At 38.6% G+C, this 25,516-nt stretch overlaps 2 protein-coding genes across 9 annotated transcripts in view; one reads left to right on the top strand and one right to left on the bottom strand.

Annotated features, from left to right (window-relative positions):
- LOC125692688 (multidrug resistance-associated protein 1-like) overlaps positions 1-16,398 on the top strand; it is a 39,600-nt gene extending 23,202 nt beyond the window's left edge. For 3 of the 7 annotated variants that reach the window (XM_048943559.1, XM_048943534.1, XM_048943570.1), the window contains 11 exons: positions 292-511; positions 933-1,087; positions 1,961-2,116; positions 2,996-3,195; positions 3,974-4,100; positions 5,406-5,507; positions 6,155-6,298; positions 7,135-7,293; positions 7,977-8,143; positions 9,080-9,274; positions 9,757-16,398. In XM_048943559.1, coding sequence (XP_048799516.1) covers positions 292-511; positions 933-1,087; positions 1,961-2,116; positions 2,996-3,195; positions 3,974-4,100; positions 5,406-5,507; positions 6,155-6,298; positions 7,135-7,293; positions 7,977-8,143; positions 9,080-9,274; positions 9,757-9,868 — 1,737 coding nt within the window. In that variant the 3' untranslated portion in view covers positions 9,869-16,398. Of the gene's footprint in view, positions 1-291; positions 512-932; positions 1,088-1,960; positions 2,117-2,995; positions 3,196-3,973; positions 4,101-5,405; positions 5,508-6,154; positions 6,299-7,134; positions 7,294-7,976; positions 8,144-9,079; positions 9,275-9,756 lie in introns of those variants that run through there. The other 4 variants (XR_007376803.1, XR_007376804.1, XR_007376805.1 and 1 more) reach the window with 4 other exon arrangements.
- A 10-nt stretch (positions 16,399-16,408) lies between these two features.
- On the bottom strand, positions 16,409-23,570 carry HSPA13 (heat shock protein family A (Hsp70) member 13). Of its 2 annotated transcripts, none has more exons than XM_048943592.1 (5): positions 23,508-23,570; positions 21,004-21,344; positions 20,073-20,286; positions 19,351-19,518; positions 16,409-17,942 (listed from the first exon to the last, which is right to left on the bottom strand). In XM_048943592.1, the coding sequence occupies exons 2-5, from the start codon at positions 21,286-21,288 to the stop codon at positions 17,272-17,274; spliced, it is 1,338 nt and encodes a 445-aa protein (XP_048799549.1). In that variant the 5' UTR covers positions 21,289-21,344; positions 23,508-23,570; the 3' UTR covers positions 16,409-17,271. The 2 variants fall into 2 exon arrangements, with proteins under 2 accessions (XP_048799549.1, XP_048799541.1); XM_048943584.1 differs by lacking the exon at positions 23,508-23,570 and adding an exon at positions 21,893-21,974.
- Positions 23,571-25,516: the final 1,946 nt, after the last annotated feature.

Genomic DNA, 25,516 nt, shown 5'->3' on the forward strand with positions numbered 1-25,516 from the left:
AATCTGCGTATCTAAGATTATTGAAGTCTGTTGCTGCAAAGTGTCACAAGCAAGGTTGCCTAGGATACATACGATCTAAAAACAGAATGTAGTCGGTGGTGAAACCTTTTAGCACTATGATTTTATATACCTTAGTTAGCAGATTTAAGAAATAAAGAAATTCTGTGGATTTATTGTGAATTTAATATATTCAGTTTCCATTGTATAATATCTATTTGTCTTCAACAATGATACTGTTTTTATGAGTAATTCTTATTGTTGTTATTATTAACAATTATTTTTATAATTCAGATGAAAATGTCAGTTGTTTTAAAATACCTTCAAGCCTTTGGCTGGCGATGGATGTGGCTGACCGTGGCTGCTTATTTAGGACAAAATGCACTAGCCATTGGGCAAAATCTGTGGCTTAGCACCTGGACTGCAGAGACAGCAAAAATGAGTGATTTCACAGAATGGCAACAGTCACGAAATTACAAACTTGGTATTTATGGGCTTTTGGGATTCTTACAAGGTAAGCGTGAGCATTTATGACTGGTTTCCTACCATTTGCCAACTTTGATCTACTGAAATTTTTATTACTAGAGAAATAATACAAGTTGTTCCATAAACAGATTTATGTGCATTATGATGCAGTTGTTTAACCTGGGAGAGGAGCAGTAGAACAGATATACAGCAGAGTAGAAAACGCTTTTTAACTTTTATACTTCTGAGTTCTAGAACATCTGAATGTAACCAAATGAAGTTATGTATGTTAGCATGTTAGGGAGGGAAGTGTGCTAGCTTGAGACTTAATTGCAGGGAGGACATGCTTACAAAGTAGTAAAATTTATCAACAAAATGCCAATACAAAAACTTGTTAAAACCAAGGTATGAAGTTAAATCCTCTCCCTCCCCTACCATTCAGACTGTCTTTTACTTCATCTGTTCCCAAGGTCTGCTTGTTTGCTGCGGTGCCTACGTGCTCACCCAGGGCTCCCTTGCTGCTTCTAGGACATTACATCATCAGCTGTTGGACAGTGTATTGCACCTTCCTCTTCAGCATTTTGAAACTAACCCAGTAGGTCAGATCCTCAATAGGTTCACGAAGGTAAATGGAAAACTCATGAGTATTTTCTCTTTTAAGAAAATGAAGCTTGAGTGGCTACAGATTTAATCCTGTTTAGTACTATAGAAAAAAAATAAAAGATATCAAAGTAAATGAACACAATATCTAACGATTGAAAGCTGCTTCACTGCATAAGAACTTACAGAAAGGTTTGTAGCTACTTTCATGCGAAATTCCCAAAATATATTATTGACAAAAGCTGTATAGAACCTGTCTATGATCATTAGGATGCCATTTGTCAAATTTTACTCCCACAGTACAGTGAGTTTACTAGACCTAAATCTAATGCACTTTTTCTAATAAGTAGCTCTGTGATCTTCGTTTGCATATCAGAATTGGATGTCGTTGCCAACAACAGACAAATGTTATTCACTATGATTTTAATACTTCCTGGTCTTGTCAAAAATAGCTTGTTCAGACTGTTGCGATGCATAGCAGATTAATCCAAATGCAGTAAATGTTGAGGGCTGTGTATTTTAGAATAGAGCTGATCCTATCTGTGTAATACACTAAGAAGTCAGTTCATACAGGTTTCTTTAAAGCCTCTGTTTTTTAATAGCATTAGATTATAAACAAGATTTGAAACTGTGTTACTGTGTACAGTAGGAAATTATTTCAGTACATTTCAGAGTTACTAACTGGCTTACATAGAAGAGCCTGTTCTCTGACATATTGTGAGTATTCTAAAAGACACTGAATCTACTTCACCTTCAGAAAAATAATATTCATATATGAAAATATTTCATTAGGATGTAATCAGGTGGGGGGCATTCCTAACTTACATTGAGGGTGTTATAGTTTGATGTAGTTGCAAAATTTACTCAAAAGTCTTGATTCTTCTGTGCACTGTTACAGGACTTATTTATAGTGGACATACGTTTTCATTACTACTTACGAAGTTGGCTGAACTGTACACTAGATGTTATTGGAACCATTCTAGTTATCACGTTTTCCTCACCACTGTTCATAGTGGTAGTTATTCCCCTGGGATACTTGTATTTTATTATCCAGGTAAGTTCATTAGGCTTTATAATGTTTTCTAGTTGTATGTACAGAGGATTTAAACCAAACAAACAAAAAAAAACCCACAATGTTACAGGCTTAAATTATTACTTACAGTGGGGGAAAAAAATCTACAGAATGCATCTAAATTTACTTGCACAAAAAAATCTTCCAACTTCTTTGGGAATTAGAACAGTCCTTGAATATCTCCTGTAGTGCTTAGGAACTTTTAACAATTTGTATTTTTTCTCCTTACATTTTCTTTTCTTAGATGGATACAATAATGATGTAAAAATAGGCTGATGCCTTGTTACCTTTGCTGGGATATTTTTTTGCTAAAGTGTCAGTTATGCTATGGAGAAACTGAAAGATAATGTTTCAGAAAGACTAACAGTTGCATTCCTATTTCTTGAGGCTCAAAGTACATGTGTAATTAAGACCTTCAGTGTTCTTAAAATAAGAAGGTATATGAAGGAAAAGAGAGCCTGGATTCAGTCTCTACTAAGGAATGTAAATGCAGGCATTACTACATTAAAGAAGTAAAAGACAGTTTTTATGTGAATGAGAAACAGAGCATTTTGTTTTTCAAGTTTACGTGGAAATTTTAGTTGGTTGCTATGTGCCTCTTGTAGTATAGCACATTTGTTAGATAATTTGGGAATGATTTGCTTTTAATTCAACCTTCCCAGTAATACATATAACATTTTTCAGCATTAAAATGTTGGTGTAATTTTTTCCAACTTCTTCATATGCAACACTTCCAGGAATTATTTAACAGCTTTGTTCCAGAATTGGAAAAAAATATATAAAATAATATTAAATAATTTAAAATAATGTAAAGGAAACTGTAACAAGTTGTCTGTTATTTTTCCTGTACTGTTTGATTAGCGATACTACATAGCAAGCTCACGACAGATTCGACGGCTAGCAGGAGCATCACATTCTCCTGTCATCTCCCACTTCACGGAGACTATCCTAGGAGGGTCAACAATCCGAGCATTTGGCCACCAGGAGAGATTCATTAGAAAAAATAATGATGTTGTATATGAGAACTTAGTTTATTTCTACAACAATGTCATCTCAAACAGGTACTTTATAGCATCTCTGAGACCTTTGCCTGTAGAATTCTACAATGATTTTTGTTTCCTTTAGTCAGAGCAAAGCTACTTGAGAAACAAGAACAATTTATCTAGTGTTCTCTGTAATGAGTGCACAGATGATGTCTGAGCACTAGGATGATTTCTTCTTTGTGTACCAGAAACTAGCAGGTTAATAGAAAGTATGCATGTGCTGTTTAGGATGAGAATACCAACAACAAAAGTATACAGATGGATTATAAACATGGACTATATACTGTATTGCAATTAATACTTCCTCTAACAAGCTTATAAATGAATTACAAATGAATCTTATATTGTAGTAGTTCTGTAGTAGTAACCTGGCTTATACCTACAGTCCTGAGAATGGAATCTCAGGTTTAAGGGAATAAGAGCATTTCTCCTCCCACATTTGTGATTCAGTTAATCTACAGATAGAGATTAGCATGAAGATGATTTTAAACTGTAGTTTTCAGTCATATACTTGAATTTTATCTGGATAGGAGGTGTTGAAAAGCCATATGAGTAGTGAAGAGAGCATTAGTCATTTGTGGAGAGACTGCATTTTGTTCTTAACTGTGCTACTTGTTTTATATCATCATATTCCCTCCCCAGACCATCTGTGAAATTGAATGCTGGTACATACCTTCTCTGAAAGGAAAGTTGAGACACAGCTCTAGAAGAGCCACTATATTAGCAGTATGTTCACTGCACTCAAAGAAAAAGAAAAATTTGTGGTAACTCACTTTCTTTGACTTGTTTACTGCAGGTGGCTATCTGTCAGGCTTGAATTTCTAGGGAATTTAATGGTGTTCTTTGCTGCACTGTTTGTAGTACTGGCTGGAAACACAGTGAGTTCTTCTACAGTGGGTTTATCAATATCATACGCTCTAAATGTAAGTCATGGAATTTTTTTTGCTGCTATCACATTCCCTATGAAAAGGGAGGAATAGGCACAGTGAAGTTGAGTAGATAATGTATACAGTGGGGGTAGTTACTAAATCCCGAAACAAGGAAAACTTTGTTTTGTAAGTTCCTTTAATTCTGGGAAGCCTCACAGTAATTATTTTTTTTTAACCCTGAATTTAGATGAAATAAGAACTATTAGAATATACTTTAAAATCAAGTTAATCACACTATATATGGCTTACTTTTTAACTATATGTTAAATCAAGAGTAAGAAACCAGGTCATACTCAAATATATTTCATATTTGGTTTCTTGTTCTTCTTCGCTTACTGAATACTATGTGGGGATACTTACTTTATTTTAAAATATTGAAATTTTAAAATTAATTTTAATTAAAGTCATTTACTTTTTGCATTGTGCTTGTAAAAAAAAAAAAAAAAAAATTGAGAGCTATGTTAGCAAAGTGTCTTGTAGTAAGATGAACTGTATTGATAGGTTTCTAATTTAGGTAAGTCTTAAGTATCACATATAGACTCAGACTAAAGCATCCAGAATTTCTTTAGTGTGTGGTGCTTAAGAGCCTAGCAACGTCCAGATTCTCACCATGGAAAATGCTTCAGAAATAATAGAAACTGGGAAGGGAAACATGCAGGGGGGGAGCCTGGGGAGGAAAAGTAAGAGAGGGGAAAAAAAAAGGAGAAAGAGAAAAAGAATTGCCAATCCTGTTATACCTACATCACCCCCGACTTAGAATAATTCCATTCCTTACTGTTCTCTCTGAATAACTGTCATTTATATTATGTACTCAGTGATGACAGTGGCAGGTACTGCATGGTGTTCCACCTTCATCTAACATGAAATTCAAACCAGTCTTTATTTAGCTACATAGAAAATCTCAAAACAGTTGAATCATACAAAAAAAAAAAAACTCTTTGGGCTCACTTTTTTCCCCTGTATTTAGTGACAGAATTGTTACTTACTCGATTACACAAAAATCGTACTGATTCTGTCTGCAGAAACATTCCATGTGTTTGAAGAATTTGGCAGGCACAACAGATCAGATGATTATCTCCAATATAGATTATTTTATGTGTGTAGTGTTAGTGTACTTTATCTAGGAAGTAGTGTAATGATATGCCCACAATATGAGCCACATGTTGTAGCTTCCTTTCACGTGTTATACCATTACTGTGTGCTTGTGAAATTATTCAGTTTGGGTAATTTTTGAAATCATTAAGCTATGTTCCAGTACAGTTGAATTGTTACATTCTACAATGCAACTTTCTTCTCCAGATAATTCAGAGTCTAAATTTTTGGGTGCGTAAAGCATGTGAAATCGAGACCAATGCGGTTTCAATTGAAAGAGTTTGTGAATATGCAAACATGGATAAAGAGGTGAGCATTCTTTTTGCAATAGTAAATGGATGTTTAATTTGTGTACAAAGAAAGCTCAGGTTGAGTTTCCATGCTTTGTGCGACCAAGAGGAGCATTTTAAGAGTGGCAAACAGGGAAGAGAGGCATTGTTATTCACATGTCTGAGGAGGCGTTTATTTCAAGTCTCTTGGCCTTGGTTATTGTGCTTTTCTGAAAGTAGTACCCAGAGAAGTGAAAGACTGTCTCAGAAACAAGTCCCTCTTCTGTGGTTTTTTTTTCTTTTACTCTCCCCCATGTTTTTGTTTCTTTATGCTAACATCTTTTCTTTCGTACTCCTTAAAGCAAAATGTTTCTCATAGAATGTGTGTTGGAAATACCTGGAAGATTAGACTATGGATAAAACTCAGTTCCTTGCCAGTCAAATAAGGGAACTACTAGCAACTATACAGTTCAGCTTCTTGAATGACTATATAATCTTCTTAAAACAAACAAACAGATAAGTTGAATGTTGTTGCAAAATACATCATTTGAAGAAATTTCTCCTTCCCTTATATCACAATGGAATTATCCTAAACTACTGGGAGTTCTAGATGTATATAATTTTTTTTTTTAATGAGTTGGGATTATTTCCTGGTATATACTAAAATAACAGTGCTTTAAATTCTAGGAACCATGGATTACATCAAAAAGACCACCAGTAGGGTGGCCTGATAGAGGAATAATAGAGTTTGTTAACTACAAAGCTCAGTACAGGAAAGATCTTGGTTTGGCCCTGAATAACATCTCCTTTCAGACACGGAATAAAGAGAAGGTATTGTATATAATAAGAAATAAGTCAGATGTATAAACTTCTGTTTCTGGACTTTTCATATGAGATATTTTTGAAATAAAGAGACTCCAATACTAAATATACCAAGATTATGTTGAACAGAAAAAATAAGTAATTAAGGTATTAAAGAAAAAACAAATGAAAAAAGGGAAAGTATTTTCTCCTACTCTGTAAAAGTTCTTATCCCTTTCAGAAGTGGAGGTAATGTTTTACTTCCCACCCTTCCCCACATATTATCACAGGCAAGTATCTCCTTGAATCTGAGATAAAGCTTTATTTAACTTTAGGGGGGAAAAAAAAATGCATAGGGAAAAATATTACAGTTAAAATACTTCTAGCATTTATGCTAATTATTTTAATGTTATTTGTTATAAAGATTACGTTGAAACTGTTCTAGACTTTTCAACCAAATTGGACACTTCTAAGATCTAAATTTGAAATAAAACCTCTTTCCACTGTGCTGAATATTTCTATTGAAAACTATATTAAAATCATATATATGATTGGAGTTAAGCAGCTTTGGGTTTGGGATCAAGGAACACTAAACAGGACCTCATTTTGAGTAGTTCAACTGAGGAGTGCTAGACAAAAGGAAGGCTTAAGTAAAGGCTTCCCATTGAACGAGGCATAGGCTGGAGGCAGAGCTGTGATTGTAAGCATGTCAAGAGTGAGTTTTAAACAATTTTATCTACCTATAATGTTGGTGAAATAAACTGAAGATTTGAACTGAGAGTTAAAACTGAATTTATTAGTCACTTTATATGTACAGCACTCAGCATAGAAAGTCATAGTCTTTACCAGAAAACTTTCTGTTCCAGGTTGGAATTGTAGGGAGAACAGGAGCTGGTAAATCAACACTCACAAATTGCTTATTTAGAGTTCTGGAGGGATCTGGAGGCAAAATAGTTATAGACGGAGTTGATATATCAACTATTGGACTCCACGACCTGCGTGGAAATCTTAACATTATTCCACAGGTGAGATGTTTTTGAGATGACTTTTTGGTGTGTGTGTGTGTGTGTGCTTGTAACACAAAACATTTAAGCTTTGTGGAGTATTTTTTTACTTCGTTGACTTGAATTTTTTTTTTTTGAGAAACTACAAGCCAGAAGTCTATAGACTGCCAAAAGACAGAGGCATAAAACTCCGATAGAATGTTACTGCTTTACATACAGATTCTGTAATGGCATGTCAGGTTTTATAGCCAAATTTTTACTAGTTTTAGCTTTTCAACTGAACACTAATCTTTAGTAATGCTTGCTTAGTGCTCTCTTGAAAAAATGTCGTGATTATTGCATGTTGGCATTTATGTGGAAGAAACCTCAAAACAGGTCAGACCAAAAGAGTGACATTAAGTTTTATTGTGCCAGATTTAGTTTAACAATCTTAGCCAGAATATCTTGTGTTCTCCAGGATCTGTAAGTCTATGCATGCTGTTTTCAAGACTTAACTGCATCACTAATTCATAGGGAATTAAATAATATGTAATCAGGAATCATGTATGTACGTAAGTTGCCCTGAAAGTAATGCCTCTTGTCCATTTCCATGGAAATGACAACAGATCCAAAATTATTTATTTCATTTTCCTACGCTAATAAAATGTTGTGTACTCTTTAAGTCTGTGTTGGAACTTTGTACTCAAACTCTGCTATTATTTTAGGATCCCGTCTTGTTTTCTGGGACACTGCAGTCAAACTTGGATCCACTTGGAAAACATTCTGATCATGAACTGTGGGAGGCACTGGAACTGTGTGACTTGAAGAGTTTTGTCCAGTCACTTCCAAAAAAGCTCCTTCATGAGATTTCAGAAGGTGGTGAAAATCTCAGGTATATAAATAGCAAGTGCTATTGTAGTAATTTTCTGATACTGTAAAACTGTGTTTTCTTTCCACATAACTTATTACAGAAATTGTCAATATAAAAATTACCCTTCTCCACTCTGAATAGAATTATTGGTAGTAGGTTTCTTCATGGTTTTCTTTGAGCTCGTAACTATATGAAGTCCTGTACTGTATGTTGTATGGGAAACAAAGGAAGTGGAGTAGTTTCAGCTCAAGTGTATAAATGAATACATTCGTATACCACCCAATTAGATCTGGAAGAAAAATGTTTGTTTACTCACTTATTTTAAAAAAAAAAAAAAAAGAAGGCAAAACAACAGTGAACTTTTTTGCTCTATGTAGTTAGGCAAAGCAACTCATCTTTAATTTGTAGAATGTTACCCCATAGAAATGTAGGGAGAGTGACACTTAAAATATAAGGACTCATGCAAATAGTGAAGCTTTCAGCAGCAAAGGGACAAGTAGTAATTTAAATGGAGCATATTGAAAAATAACTTGAGTTTTTTAGGACAGATTATTTTCAGAAATATCTGCAAGGCATTCACCAGAGGTAACATACAGGAATATCCAGACTTCTATCTTGAACGTTATTATATTCAGTCTGGCTTATTCAGATTCCCCATAATAATATGAATACCGAAGTTGAGGGCAAAGCTAGGTTTAAAAGTCACTCCATATTTACTGTTGGTACACAGTGTGGGAAGGAATAAAGAATTTCAAAATTAGGTGAATATATTTTTTTTCAGAGTTTTGAGAAGTATAAAATGTTGTTGAAGAAGTTGGAATAGATAGGCTCCATACTAGTCCCAGCTTTATGTCAACAACATCTGTTCCAGTGTCTAGGTCTAAGTAGCGAAGAAACAAGATCATTCCGCCCTTCCTCAAAGTGCCTAACCTGACCTTCTTGATGTATTTTTAACAGCATTGGCCAGAGACAACTGGTCTGTCTGGCCCGTGTTTTGCTACGAAAGAAAAAAGTCCTAGTTCTTGATGAAGCAACAGCTTCTGTTGACATGGAAACTGATAACTTGGTGCAGTCCACCATCAAAAGAGAGTTTTACAACTGCACAATATTAACAATAGCCCACAGATTACATACAGTCATGGATTCAGAAAGGTAAGTTAAGTTTTGATATGCCATTTAAAAATTAATGGCTTCTTTTAGATGCATGAGTTTGCAGACCTATGATATTTACTCTAATTTTTTCCGTAGTAGCTTTGTATCTGTACAACCCAGTGTATCACAGAAGACTTGGGTATCAGTCTTAATTAAAGGTTGATAACCTTGTTCTATAACCTTGTGTTCTGTTTCTATGTTCTAATTACATTTTTTTCCTGCTTGGTTGCACTGGTATTAGCTACTGTTATGAACACTTAATTTTCTAGAACAAAGGGACACACTGCAGAATTTTTACCAGCTGAACAAACGTTCCATTTCCAAAAGGCTTTATTAATATGGGTATAACTAGTTTTAGAAAGCAATGATAGATCTTCTAAGTAAGATTTCTAGTTAGTAGGTATCTGTAGAAGGACTGGAAAATATGGTTTTGTGTTTGTTTGTTTTTTACCTCCTGTAATCTTTATGCTTTTGTGTTGTAGAGTGCTTGTTCTGGATGCAGGAAGGATTCTAGAGTATGATACACCACATAATTTGTTACAACGAAAAGGTGCCTTCTCTAAAATGGTTGCAGAGGCGGGTATAAAAAGATAAAGAAAACTAATGAATAAATTCTTATGAAGATGAGAATTCCTTGAACTGATACACTCTCCGAAGATATGCAGCATTCCTGATGTTACGAACTTCCTTGAAAGTTCCTGACAACACTGCTGTTTACTATGACTACAGTCCATACATAATGATCAGGTTTCTTAAATCAACTTCCTGTTTTTATACAAATCACTGATTTTTATTATATTGGTACTGGACCAACACAATGAAGGAATGATTTTCATGATATATTTTAAATTTTTTAATATTGCACTAGTGAAGATGGATGCCCAGGACCCCATCCAGCCTGGCCTTGAACACCTCCAGGGATGAGGCATCCACAGCCTGTGGATCCACTTCCCCCTGATATCCAACCTAAATCTTCCCTCCTTCAACTTGAAACCATTTCCCCTTGTCCTGCAGTTATCTACCCTTTCGAAGAGTTGACTCTCTTCCTGTTCTATAGTCTCCCTATAGGCACTAAAAGGCTGCAATGAGGTCACTCTGTAGTTCTTTTCTCCAGGCTGATCAAGCCCAGCTCCCTCAGCCTGTCTTTGTAGGGGAGATGCTCCCAGTACCTGATCACCTTTGTGGCCCTCCTCTGGACCCTCTCCAACAGTTCTCACCTTTTCTTGTATTGTTTTTACAAAATCACATTGTGAAAGAATACTACAAAATAGGTACAGCTATTTGCTAGTAGATTTTAACGCGAAACTCTACTATTTAGAGCTACTCAAAAGAATATGTGTATTATTGAAAGTTTCAGTTAAACATTCCTGTGCTGCTTAAGCCATCTAAATATTGCCATTTTTACTACACATCCTTAAACTCTTCAATACTAGCTGTGGTTGGAATGTGTTAAAAGGTTGGCGAGGAGGATAAGAACTGAAGACTAGTGAGAAGCACTGTAAACATGCTCAAGTGACCTTGCAGCATGGAGGGAAACATAAATTGTACCTGTTGTTTATTCTGTATATTTGACAAGTAGAACATCTGTATATAGATCACACAGGTGTGTGGTAGACTGGGAAGCACCTGTTGAATAACTTGAGCCCCCTGCCTTTACAGAGAAGATCAGACCACAATGAAGGTCATGGCATAGTGGTAAACAACATCTGCAGAAACCCTTGATCAGCAGGTGAAAACAACAGGTTCCAATAGCATGGACTGAGGTTAGCAATGCCTGCAGCTGCACTTGCGAGCCTCTACCCAGGTGCTGCTTTGTGAATCCCTTGCTTGGTGAAGTAACAAAAATATTTTTTCTTTGTATTTCAGCAGTGAGTCTGTGGTTGTTTCTGCTGCCTGTGTGGACTTGACATATTGGGTGTAGTTGATAGGATCACGGAACTGCCAGAGGTGACTTTCCACATTTTGGAATGGCCCAGCACTGAGCACTGGTGCTGTGTGGCTACTTTCCTGGCTACCACAACTCTGATGGAACCATGGCCTGAAACAGATGTCAAGGTAGTGGTTACCCCCAGATGATTGAGACAGCTGTGTATGGATTACCATGAAGATTAGGATGGTTGTTTGTTGCCAGTCTTAGAGCTCATGACTGTGAAGTTGTTGCATTGTGGAGTAAAATGAGAGCGTGCGAAAGGGTAGTCAAGACGTTATAAGATGTGATGGCCATCATACAAGAACTAATTACTACTGAAGCAGAGCACTGCTGTGGACTGCAAGGCATTGCAGAAGACACAGGTATAGAAAATGGTTTTGAGTTCCATGGAACCTTCATGGGATCCCAAAGAACAGTATAGAAGTTTCTGAGTGAGTCCTTGGATTCTGAGATTGAGTCTGAGTCAGAATTAGATCAGGGTGTGGTAGTAGCACAGCAGATGCTTTGGCAGCAAATGTCAAAACAGCAGAAATTAAAGTTTGGCAGGTCCCCTGCACTACTGTTACTGTAGCCTCTTACCATGAGGGAAAGCAATGATCCCATGTTCTTTGAGCTATCAGGTGGTGATCTGGAGGAATTTTAAAAGCATTAGCTCTAGTAGACACTGGAGACGAAAATTCTGTATCATGTAGCAGTGTTAATGATAAAGAAACCACACACAGATCCATGATCTGGAAGCAAATCCAATCCCTGCCCTATAAAATGAGATTGCCTTAACAATAGTAAATACTATTCTATTTACCACAACAGTGTTAATTGCCCCAATTATCTTTGGGGTATCAGTGCATTGGCAGGATGGACAGTTGAAACATTAAACAATTACTTCTGCTTTGGGTCTTTGCAAGTGGGATATATTATATATTATTTGATCTGTATATATTTTGCATGGGTTCCCAAAGGATCCTACTGTGCTGCCCATGCCTGCCAAGGTGGTGACCGTAAAACAATATTACATCTTGGGGAGAAGAGGAAGTTACTCAAACCATCCAGACACTTCAACAAGTGGGAAGAAGCCACAACTTGTTGTAATAATCCTATTTGACTTGTTCAGAAATCGGACAGTACTTAGGGAATGGCTGTAGATTATAGAGAATCAAATAGTCACCCAACACTTGCAGTTATGGTATTAGACATAGTTACTCTTGTAGAAAAAATTAACAAAAATGTACAATGCTGAAAGGTGATAACAGATCTTGCTAATGCTTTCTTTTGAACAGTGATTGGTTTAGAAAGCTAAGGCCAGTTTGCCATTATCAGGCAAGAAAAGCAATATACTTTTCAAGAACTATCTTAGGGACATAAAAAGTCTCTCCATTTGCCACCAAATGAAAGTGGCTAATGTTCAGTTGTTTACCTTTCTATTGATTATCTGTTGATTACAGTGGAGTCGCAACAAGAAATTTAAGTAGCTGCACTTACAGGACTGAGGCTGGGCAATTAATCCAAACAAAATACAGGAAGCTATTCTTTATTTTATTTCAGGTATCTATCTTTGATGAATACATGTCTTACCTAGGAGCCGTAGTACTGGAATAATAGTATTGGTGTCATGAACCACCACCAACTTGAAGTTCATTGTGAAAAAGCACAGGCTGTAGCACTTCAGTTTGTGTGAATCTCAAAGTTACCAAACCCAGAATAATATCAGTGGAAGGAGTTGGTATAACAGACTATGTATTACTGAAAGGAGATGACATTCCTATTTTCCTCCTGTGTTACAGGCTGGCTCATCATGCTTCGTAATCTTGTACTACAAGCATATACCCTAGGTATATTTCTGCAAGATCAATATGTAAATACTCAAGTTTGGTTAGCCTCTATTCTTATTCTTTCAGGTAGCAAATACAGAACATCTGACACAGGCTCCCATGAAATATTTACACTGGACATTAAAAGTAATTGCTGCCTTAAATTTGGAAATAATGGCTGTATGCCAAAGAACCTTACAACATCGATTTGCAGTGGTCTGCCACCCACTTCAACAACATAAAATGCTGTTCTGAGTTTGGAGGCATGCATGGGTCCAACATTACTGATGGAGTAGCTAGCATGGAGGATGACTTTCAGCATCTCTAGGACTTAATACCTCAAGTGAAACAATCTACCAGTGGTGCCTGGTGAGCCGAGCAGTTCAATGCCTTCAATGAGACATTTAATTCAAAACAATCTTGTAGGGATATACTTATTCCTTTTCCTACATGTTACTCACCTCTGTAAATTACCCTCTCCCACACTGCCACCCCTAGCAGTAGTGGTCTCTCAAACAAAGGGGGTCAAATGGAGGAAGAAATGGATTAAAAGTAGAAGACTGACCAGGAGGATTGTAAACACGCTCCAGCTGGCAATGCACAGTTTGGATAGTAGTCATAAAGGAAAATACATAAATGATATTTATTCTTTGAGTGTTTGACAAGTAGAACATCTATGTATAGGTAACATATTAAACATGGTTCAGATCCCTGCTTTACTAAGGAGAAGATCAAAACACAGAACTAAACTACACCTCAACAAGTATAAACAGTAGGCTTGTAATTCTTCAGCACGGACCAAGCATGGACACGGTGCCTGTGCCTCTACCTGTGTACTTTGGTCTGAGTGCCTGCTGTAGGGATCCCCAGGCTGGCAATGAAAATACACATACTCTACCTTTTAGCTGTGGGGCTGTGGTGGTTCCTGCTGCCTGCACTGCTAGCTCACACATCAATGCAAGCAAAGTTTGCAGTTTTAGGAAGAGGGTGAGAAACAACATCTCTTCCCCTCTTCTTGTCCCCCACCTGAGGGCAGCAGTGGCTTCCCTGTAGAGCAGAAACTACCATACCAACATTTCAAATGGGGAAAGCAGTCAGGTGCCCAGGAAAGGCTCTTCTTGGGTCCCATCTCTTACTTACCTTTACACTGCCCCAAAACCCACCCTTTCCTAGAAGTAGCACAGAAGAAACTGGAAAAACACAAATTGGATTCTATTTCCTAAACAAATGTTTTAGGATTAATACTAGGAGAGGTAATGACTTCAGTACCAACAGCGACCAACATCTCTTGCAAGGTACAGAGAAAGTCATGTATGGTAATTTTATTTATTTAGGGGGAGAAAAAGGTTTTTTGTACTTACTACTGGACTGACACAATTCAAAGAATAAACAGGGAAACAGTGCTGTTAAAATAGTTCCCTGGGAAACTGAAACAAGACAGGGCTGGAGGACAGAAATTATTTTTATTAAAAACATTCTAAAAGGTTATTTATAAAATGCATTTCATCATCTGCATTTGGAAACAATTGAGGAACATACTGCTGGTGAGGCAGCTTAGCCATTTCGAATTTCAACTTGCAACACAAGCTTTAACTGTATGAACTTCTCATACACTTAACACCACAGGTAACCGTACTCAAGATTTCCAGGAGAGCTTGTAGAAAGAGTCCAGCCTTCGAATACCAATTTATTTAAACAAAGGCTTCTGATAAGCAGTATATCTGCATATCTAGAAACATCCAGTTAGTGCAGTGTCCTACTCATCTTTCAAATATGAAATATATTTTAATATATGACACAGTAGTAAGATCAAAGACAAAACAGATAATTTGATTGCAGAATTCAGAAAATAAATAAGGATGCATTGGGAGATATCTGATGTACAGTAGCTTTTTTACTTCAAGCTGCGTAGAAAACTGAAAGAATAAATACCCTTTTGTGATTTTTTAAATTATTTTTCTTAATAAACAACTCATCCTACCCTTACCCAGATTAAAACTAGAGACTGTTTTTAATCTCATCTAGACTGAAGGAATATGCTAAAGTACTTCCTTTATTTGCATTGTTTAAACAGTTTAAAGTTACACCCTCACTTCTGCCTAACTTGTCCTAAAACTGCAAAAAGCTTTTAATAGTTTAGCCCAACTGCAACGTGGTTTTATTTTAATCTATTTTATTACACTGTGTAAAATAAGCAGACCTGCATTAAACAAATAAAAAACCTGAAGTCCTACAAAAATTCCACAGTATTTTGAGATGAATTTACAGCAGGGCAGCAGAAAGGCCACAATGACTCCAAATACTCTGGAAAAAAATATAGTGAATGTACACAAATATATCTGCAAGGCAACTGCATATGAGAACTGTACTGCATACTGGCACCAACTTCACTAAAAGACTTCTTTCAACTCAGGAGTTTTAGTTCTATTCACCTTGGTCCCTTACCTCACTCCCTTTTGTTTTATAAACATGCAGTATTTTATTTTAATACATTATCAGATTTTACTAGAATTCCCATATAGATGTAAAGACAGGTGATTTTCAAAGGCATAAAGGCAGGGAAAAAAGCATCCAAAAAGTTCCTTTAGTTTTCAACTCAGTGAAATTAAATGTTATCGGTATTTTGGGAATCTTTGTGAAGTTAAACACCACCCATGGAATGGCTAAACAAAACTAAAACTCAAGAGGTTTTTAGTAGGATTACTTCAAAGGTATGTTTAGACCACAGCTATGCAAACAGCTGCATCAGCAGAACTGGGAAGGCAGTGCCATAGATCTGGTCTATGCCAGGAGAATAATAGGCCTATTTTAATGTGGTCAAAGGTTAAACCATAGATCTAAGCCCACACCTGATGCCTTGGCATGCTTATCAAAGTTATTTTTTGGAGCATACAAGAAAATGCTTAAAATCACCTATTACTAGAGCTTACCTGATACTGCGCTGATGGATAAAGACAATCCTGAGTTGAATGCCTTTACTTGAGAGTTCTAAACAGATAGAAAATCCCTTGGCTCATTAAGTAATGTTTTAACTTTCAAAAAAAAAAAATTTAATTTTATCATCCTTTTCTCCTCTTTCATTTGCTAGATAGGTGAGTGGCAAAGTATTTGCTTAAAATACAGGCTGAAGAAACTTTACCTCTAATCCTTAGATACAGGCACTGCTTCTTTCTCAGATGAACAGCTACCATCTGTTATCTATGCTGAGTTTAGAGTAGGAATATGACACAACTTAAAGATACTAGATATTAGCAGAGATGCTAGCTAAAATGTATAAACAAAGCTGGATGAGTTTTCATCAACGAGAGGAACTAGATTTCATCTAAGCAGTTCATTTGGTCCCACACTTCTTCCCCTGAAAACAGTAGAGCTGGGGGGGGGGGGGGGTAGTGGGAAGATGTCATACACTTGTAATTGTGCGACAATTTAATTCAGGTTGGTAAAATTCAAAGGAAAATATACACATGTAGCTTCAAGATACATAAAATTAATATGGTTTTCAAATAATGTGGAGAGAGGTATAAACAGTTGGTGATACGCACTTGTTCTTAAGTGTAAGACAGCAGCACCTCTATGTTAACCATCCAGAATGTTTCAGGAATTTAGCCATTGTAGACACACTAAGCAACTCCACATTACCAAGAGCTAAATTTCTTAATGTGTTTTGACTCAAACATGAGACAGTAATTTGCCACGTGGTCTTCATAAAACTAGTATGCTGTTATGAACAGCAGAAGATTCAAGTGAATGTATAAATCTCATTCAAGCTGCAGTATGCCTTTTAGAAAGGTTTTTAAATGCTCAAATGACTCATTTTAATAAATAAATTTTAGCTCAACACTGCTAGTGCTATGTGCATTAACACTGCTTCACATTCTTCTAAATAAAATATACTTGACACAGGAACATCCATACTACAATGCTGCATTATTTCTAAACTTTGGTCACACTCTCTTTAATTTTTAAACAAACACCTCTTCCAGATTTGCTAATAAAATTTAGCAAAAGAATATGAGTGTGTCATCTTTAGGATTTTCACTCTGTATCCAATCTAGAGGCAAATACGACTTCAAAGACTTCAGAGCTTTAAAAATCACTTGTACCTTTAAGATAACATTTAGCTCAAACAGATTACAAAAAAAAAATAAAAATAAAAGAATATTATATGGCTAAGGTTAGGCTCCACTGACAGTCAGATAAGTATGCACCATCCGAGTATGCTTTCGGAGAAATGGGATGCAATGGGAAAGAGTTTATCTTTAATTAAAATTAGTCTTTCGTAAATGCTTATTGGGAATTTCTATTGCGCTTACTTGGAGAGGCCAGGACCCACCAACAATTCCTGCTTGGATAGCTACACCCATTACAACTGCTAGATCAGGGTCTACGGAGGTGTTGGGTTCCTTTCCAAAGAAATCCCGAATAACTTCACGTATTTTAGGAATCCGGGTGGAGCCCCCAACTAACACAATTTCATCCACTTCCTCTTCGTGGAGGTGGCCTTCCTTCAACACCTGTTCAATGGGAACAAGAATTTTCTTAAAAAGGTCCTCGTTCAACATCTCAAATAGTTTCCTAGAAATTTCTCTTTCAAACACAACTTTGACAAAGCTGTTTTCTCCATCTGAAGCATCTCCAAGATTTTGCAAGTCTTTCGTTTTCTGTGAAGGCTTGCTGTTAGGAACAGTATTAGGCTTTACATCACTTTCAGGCAGTTCTTTTGTAAGCTTCCTTTCTGGCACAGTCAATGACACCCTTAATGTAGATGCCTCATGAATAGTCAAATTCAGCTTAACTGCTTCCACAGCCTGTCTGAGGCGATGTATTTCTTCTTTTCTTGATGGCAGAGAACCATATACTTGATTGAGTTGATCGTATAAATGCTGCATCAACCTCTGATTAAAATCTTGTCCTCCAAGTTTGTTATTACCTAAAACATCAGAATACAGTGCATCAGATATCACCTCTGAAAATTCAGAAAGCAGGTCACATCTCCTCTTTACTGGCAAATAGAACTCCAGGGCCAGAACAACAATACTAGGACCGTAAGCACCGAACAAGAGCTAACAGAACTAGGAAAACAGATTAACAAATTATCATCCACTGAAGAGTACATGATTGACTGTAACTTCCAGATTTTTTTAATTATTTTTTTTTTCCTACAGACAAAAATAAGTTACAAGAAAAATCTGTAGCTGGTAGCATGCCACTGAAGTGCAGTATCTCAGAGCAAATTATTTTCCCAGCTAAGATTCCCAGAAAATTTACATCTCTCTCTCTCTCTGCCCAGATGGATTTTTCTGTTAGTACTACCACAGTGCAGCTTTATAGGAGTTCTGTTCTAACATTTTCAAGTTATCCAATGGTTTCATCCATTCACATGAAAAAGCTGCGTACCATTGAAGCATAAGGAAATATCCTAAAAAAAGCAAAAGAAAGTGAGTAAATGCAAGTAGTGGGGTTCAAGTTCTATTAATAGGTATGTCTTACGTTAGCCTTCAGAGAAGGTACTCTGTATTACTTCTACAAGATTATTCTTGCACCTTATTTCCAAAACCTTTCAAAGAGTTGTTCATGCTTTACATTAAACAGATTTAAAAGTGGCCTGGCAGTTTTCATCTATGTTGAATAGTACTCTCAAAGTTTCTACCTGTCTGCTATGAGTGAAAACGGGAATTCACTTAACGGACATCCATCCAAATAAGTCAGAATGAAGTAGTTAAGCATTGTTATTCCACTCTTACTGGACATCAAACATTGTTCATTCAAGGCAATGCTAAGAGCATCTCAGATCTGTCCAAATCTGGGTCATCTGCAAAGCAGCTGTGCATTCACTCCAGTTTTACTAAACGTTGCTGCCAAAACTCTTTCCCAAGTGATGAATCACTGTGGCATATATGTATTAAAAAAAAACAAACCAAAACTTCTGGGTTAACACAGTGCAGTCATCAAGTCCTACACAACTGCACTGGAGCCAAATGCAAGGCAGTGATGTTGTAAAGCACTCAGCTTTAGTAAACTGACTTGGTAAATACTCAGCTCAAACAAAGGTAATAGAATGCTTTACAACAAAGTATTTTCCATAAGCAGCAGCACTTACACCAGTAAATATCAACAGCCTCGGATAAAATTAAACCACAGTTTATAACTTGGAGTCACTTTAAAACTGAATTTCTCTTAACTGGTGAAACCAATTGCAGACCTGGTTGCATATGAAAGGCAATTACGAGCACTTTGTTGTGAGACTGGTATGTTTTAAATAACCTCCCTAAAGGTGATGTGAGGTGTTACCTTTCCTTTCCTACTACTCCTTCAGAAAAATAAAGCATTTTTCTCACCTGCCATGGCTCGTGTGAGGAACATCCCTCCCTGCTTGTTCAGCAGAGACACATCCAAAGTTCCTCCACCCAAATCTACCACCAGGACATTAAACACATCAGCTTTGTGGAGTCCATAAGCCATAGCCGCAGCTGTGGGTTCATTGATTACTCGCAGGATTTCTAGCCCTAAAAAGAGCAAAGCAATAGTCACGTACAATTCCAAAAACTGTATTTCTCACTGTCACAACATTTACTATTAGTTATTTAGAACTAACCTTAAGTGAAATGTCAGCTATGTGGAAATAATTAATCAAGTATTATTGCTTAGAAAATTATTTTCCTTATTTCAGCCAGAAGTAATACTATTTCACTGTCAGGATGAAGGCATCTACACAAATATGTTTCCTTGAGAGACCCTTTGGCTAAGTAGATTCCACATCCTATTTGTATTTTAATTATTGCCCAATTGTGCTCTGTATGTTCTCTCTATTTGGAGATGACAAAAAAAAAATATAACATCCTTAGATGAAGGGTCAATTCTCCTAGCCACCTATGCTTGCATTAGTCTGTTGCATCTGTTGACACCCAATAGTTCTGTGCTGTTCTTCATAATTGTTAGCAGTCTTAAAGAAAAAAAACAAATCCATTCTAAGGCTTTCTATTCTCCCTAGACTTTACTACTAGTGAAATAAACATAATGTAAGGCTCCACAAAACAATTCTGGAATAAAAAGACAATACCTGCAAGGTTAGCAGCCTTAACAGTGGCATTCCGTTGCCTTTCATCAAACTCTGCTGGCACAGAGATGACTGCCTTCGAAATGGGCACACCAAGATGGTCTTCTGCCATTCTCTTCAATTTCAGTAGCAGCTGAGAGCCGATATGCTCCGGAGTGACACGAAAGGTTTCATTAGTTGTCACAGAAAATTCAGCTGATCCATTGTTGTTGAAAATCTATGAGGAAAAGCAACACAACTCATATGTAAGACATCTTTTTCTTACATTTCCTCCTCTGCTACCACCAAATATTAGGTTCGCATATTGCTCATTTATTCTGGGAAAGATATGGATGTATCTATCTATAACCCCTCCCTGGAAGCATTCAAGGCCAGGCTGGATGGGGCTTTGAGCAACATGGATGAGTGGGAAGTGTCCCTGCCTGTAGAAGGGAGGTTGGAACTCGATGAGTAAAGGTCCTTTTCAACCCAGACCATTCTACATCTCTGATTCTATGTACTTTCTTCACTTTATTAATTACTTTTATTCCTTGATTGTAAACAACTGCTTAATCATCTTTAATGCTACATGATACAACCGCACATTTGAAGATGACAGTAACGCTTCTTAATCATTACACCTTTTTTTTAGTACATACCTCAAAGTAAAATAAGGTACTGTTAAAATTTTGAGTTGGAGCTTATGCTGGAACATAACCTAGAAACACATTTCACAGTGGACAACAGGGTTCCCTAGAAAATCATCAGCTGTCATGCTGAAGTACACCACTTCCACCAGCATTTCCTCCTCTTCTCTCTGGGTACATCTTATGGTTTCCAGGCGTATCAGATTTAGCCGAATGACTCAGAGTCAGAAAAACTGGTTCTGCATTACATATTTCAAGCTTCCTACATATCACTGGCCTGGAGAGAAGCAAAGATGATGTTTGCTCACCTTAAATGGATACCTGCTACTTTCACTCTTCAGTTCTTCTGAAGTGAAGATTTTCCCAATGAATCTTTTTGCATCATATATAGTATTCTGAGGATTTGCATCAGCAAGTTCTAGGCCATCATATCCGACGTATACATCTCTGTCCGTGAAAGACACTATACTTGGAATGCTGTTGTGCCCGTTTTCATCTGCAATAACCTTCACCTGCCCTGTTCCAGGAAGAAAGACACCTACAGAGCAGTAAGTTGTGCCAAGATCAATCCCAATTACTTTTGGTGTGGGCATTGGTAAATACTGTTGAGCTAGATAGCCAGCTAGCAGAAGAGCCAGAATTGCCGAGCCTGAAAGACAAATCAATAGGTCAACTCTGAACAATTCTCATAGGAGACCTAGTTAATGAGACTGTACAAAAATCACACACATGCTCACTGCTGCTTCAGCCCCAGCTCCCTAAGAGCACCTTCCCACAGCCCTCAGTCTTTCCTACGCCTCAAAACAAACAAGTAACCTAGTTTAGGAACACTGAATGATTTTTCCATTTTACACGTAACCGACGTACTAAATAAATAAATAAATAAATAAAAAGAAAGAAAAAAGAAATCCAACGTGGCTAGGACGGTCACGGCTGTCTTTCAACAGAGCAGAGAGCGCAGGTTTCTGTCAGCTACTTCCCCGCACAACGCCTATCTCCACAAGAAGCAAGGGAACACCCCGAAACCATAACGGAGCCATCACGAAAAGCCGCTCCATCCCGGCAACGCCCCCACAAACCCTGCACAGCCCCAGAGACGAGACCCGCCCGGCTCAGGCCAGGCCACTCTTCCGCACCCGCCCGCCTTCCTGCCGACCCCAGCACTGCTCCGGCCCCCAGTCGGCTGCCTGCACGTACCCAGCACCGCCATCTGCCCGGCCATCGCTGCTCGCCGGCTGCCGCAGCACCGGCCAACTCCGACTGCTGACGGGTCCTTCCGGGCCGCGCCGCGCGGCACGCCGGGAATTGTAGTGCGCGCTTCCCACCCGCCCCGCCGGTGTTCGCGGGCTGTTTGTAGGGAAAAAACTACACCTCCCAGGAAGCACGTGGGGACGTGGCCCTTTCCTGCTGGTGCTGGCCAATGGGCTGGGAGAAGGGGTCACAAATCAAAGGGCCGGTAGGGAGGATGCGTGCTACCCATTTTGCGCATGCGCAGAACGGGTTCTGCCGCGTCGCGGTGCTTACTGGGAGTGGTAGTTCTGTGGGGGCGGCGCTGCGCCCGCCGGCCATCACCGCGGCCTGACGCTTGCGGCGGGGAAGGCACGCTTCGCGACGCCGCCGTGAGGCGACGAGCTGACAGGCAGCCCCTATGGGCCCTGTCTAACTTGTTTTCCCAACACCGGTGTTGAAAACTTCCATTGCATCTCTTTAAATGGCATCATTGTACAAGTGGCCATTCTAAAACTGTGGAGGAGAGCTCGTATCATAGAATTACAGAATCATTAAGGCTGGAAAAGACCACTGATGCCATCTGGTCCAACCACCAACCCACCACACCATGCCCACTGCCCACGTCCCTCAGTGCCACATCCACACGGCTCTTGGACACCTCCAGGGACAGTGAGCCCACCTCCTCCCTGGGCTGCGTCTGCCAGTGGTCGTCTTACAGTATTTCTTCAAGCACATAACTCGAGCAGGCACTTTTACATATAGTAAAATAGCAAAGGCAGGAGTTTGCTGAAATTTTTATCTTTGATAGTCACCACGTGCTTTAGTACATATGGACCCCATTGAAATCTCACACTTCTGAAGACTGACTTGCACAGATGCTTTAAAAATACTGTGACAGATTTCATCCTTTCTGAAGCGCAGGCCAGGCTCTGTTTTTATACCTGAGGCATTGGGGTCACTCAGTGAGGTGCATGCTAAAGGAGATAATTCACATGCCCTCTCCTATACTGCTTCTGTTCCATCTCCTCAAAATAAAGCTGCCTCATAAACACAGCGGATCAGCCAACGCCTCCCCGCCTGACTGCCTCCCAGGAGGCCTGCCTGTTCCCTACAGAATTACACAGCACAGGACACCTGCCTGGGAGTCAAACCAAGGAGAACATCGCTGCTCACTGCAGCAATTGCACATCACACCAGCCGCTTCCTCAGGAGACACCTGCCTCCTTGTGTCTGTTTTTGACTTTTGTCTCATTGAAGCCTGTATCCGCCCATTTTTTTCTATGACACTTTGAAGGCAACTTTTGTTCTTCAGCACCTGAACTTAAATGAAGTCCAGAAGCACCTATTTTTAATCCTACATCTCCATGACGTATCTGGGTCTGCGCAGGGCTAATCCATGACCTACAGAAAGATGATTCCTCTTGCATTTGCAGAATAGGCAGAAATAATCCTAGCAAGCTTGCATTTTTTTTTCTGGGGAATTATCAGAGTGTCTTCTGGATGGAGTTCTTAGTGGTGTTAAAGCCAGTTCTTTTACTTACCCTCACAGCTCACACAGCTCTCCTTTTTTTTTTTCCCTTACCTCAGGGAGCAGACACTGGAAGGTAGATCTTTTTTCTCCTGAAACGATGTGTTAGCCACATCCCTGTAATGGCAGGCAACGCCTATATTGCAGTGCTTAGCACTTACCAAAAGGTAGGCAATGCAAGCTCAGACCATACACCTCAAATCCAGTAGATCAGGGCCTCTGGTGACACTTTCTGGTATCTTTGCTGATTTGTCTGTTTGTGCTGGCTGTACAGCGCCGATAAACCTTTGGGGACAGCACACCAGGCTATCAACATTACCTGCCACTTGATGTGAGCCAAAGGTAGACATGTAACCTGTCTCTGGGGGTCTGGGCCAAGAGCCTAGTTAGGTTTATTAGTGTATCTATTCATTCTGGTAGTAAGCTTTTTAAAACATTTCAAAAGCTTTTGGGGGATTAATCTCCTTCAAGGGGATAATGTTTTTTTTTTCCTGGTGCTTTAACAGGTGAAGGTAAACATGTTTATGTCTACAAATAGCTCGAGGGGGAGAATTGTTCTTACAGTGTAAGAGCAGAGACTGGTTTTAAAGCAATCTCCCATCAGATGGGAACTAGTACCTGCAGGAAGAAACTATTACACCAGGGAATACCCATGAAAACAGACCTATGATGTGTTAAAGACAGTTCAAGCATTTGTTGAATCAAATAAAGCTTGTTTTCATTTCTAGAATGCTTTGCATCAGCCGTATTCCTGCACTTCGAGAAAAGGAAACTGAGTTTGCAAAGCATTCTCTTTCCTGCCATTGCACAGAACGGGGCTTCCTCTTCCTAGGGAAGACTCAGTGAATTCTTTCAGCACCACTGCAGTAATTTCCAAAACACTGTCCAAAACCAAAACACAGAGTACCAGAGTTTGCTCCCAGCAGTACTGTTTGATCCAACAGTGATCCTACTGTGCAGGAGCAAGCATGAGAGAGATTGGAAGCCGCTTCCCAGGTGGAGGGGTGTGGTCAATGTCTCCTTGAGGAAAGAGACAATTTACTTAAATGCTATCATATGAAATCTCATGTTTGAATTTTAAATTCGATAAAGGTGGCTTCTTAGCCTTGGTGCAATCATACCAAAATTGCAGACTACTGTCTCCTCTACATAATTAAAACATTGACCTTCTCTGGCTGTATCTAGTTGGGGAAGGAAAGGATTTCATCAGTGTCCAATCTTCCTCCGTGACAGACAGTTCAATGTCAGGCATTTGGAAGAAAAGTATAACCTTCAATTGAGATGCAAAAGTTTCCATTTAAATTCCCGAGTATAGCTTAAAGATTTCTTGCTCCCACTGCCTGGATGTTGTGAAGGTGTGCAGGGAATCGTTAATGAGTCAGAAGCTGGCTCTCCGACTGGCAGCACTGTGAGTTGCTGCAGGGCTGCTCGGAGATTCATAGCCAAGAGCAGGGGTGAGACACTGGCGTCAAGCTTCCAGCAGATGTCCCTGCTATGCAGGATTGCTTTTTATATTTAAGGGTAACCTGCAGATTCATATAAAGCATATTAACCTTTTGCAGTCGTTATCCAAATTCTTGTAAAAGCATAAGTCATGAAAATGGTGTCTCATTTTTCAGTGCAGTTTGTTTAATTCTCTTAACATCTCCATTTCACTGAACCCTTATGAAATCATTTTGAGGTTAACAATGAAAATTTTATTTCCTCTCTCATGAATACATCTGCAGTCATAGAAGCAGTTCAGGAAAAAAAGTCTGCAAGCAGAATGGGATTTTCACTGGTCTCCCTCCTGCCTCAATACTTGAATTTCTGTTGGTCTACACACTGATTACAGCTTGCTGTGATGTTGGGGGAAAAAAAACCCTAAAAGCAGAGACCCCTTTATTTAAGAGATGAGACAAGTAGACAAGTTTGGCATTTACTGGCCTAATGACTGGGAGCTTCTCTCTTGCTTCACTGCAGTGTCACTTAAGGGAGATGTTGCAAGGCCAAGTGCTGCTGTGAGACCAGCTACTTCCTCCCCACCCACCAGCAGCCTGACTTGGTGGGCCTGGATCTTAGAT

The sequence above is a fragment of the Lagopus muta genome, chromosome 1 (assembly GCF_023343835.1).
Source record: "Lagopus muta isolate bLagMut1 chromosome 1, bLagMut1 primary, whole genome shotgun sequence".
NCBI classification, from domain to species: domain Eukaryota; kingdom Metazoa; phylum Chordata; class Aves; order Galliformes; family Phasianidae; genus Lagopus; species Lagopus muta.

What these genes read in the sequence shown, in the direction of transcription:
- HSPA13 (XM_048943584.1), bottom strand. Translation starts at nt 21,917, where the DNA reads ATGGCCGGGCAGATGGCGGTGCTGG. An exon ending in CGGGCAGATGGCGGTGCTGG is followed by an intron (nt 21,345 to 21,892) that starts GTACGTGCAGGC and finishes TTTGTCTTTCAG; the next exon opens with GCTCGGCAATTCTGGCTCTT. An exon ending in CCTCACACGAGCCATGGCAG is followed by an intron (nt 17,943 to 19,350) that starts GTGAGAAAAATG and finishes CTGATGTTTTAG; the next exon opens with GTAATAACAAACTTGGAGGA.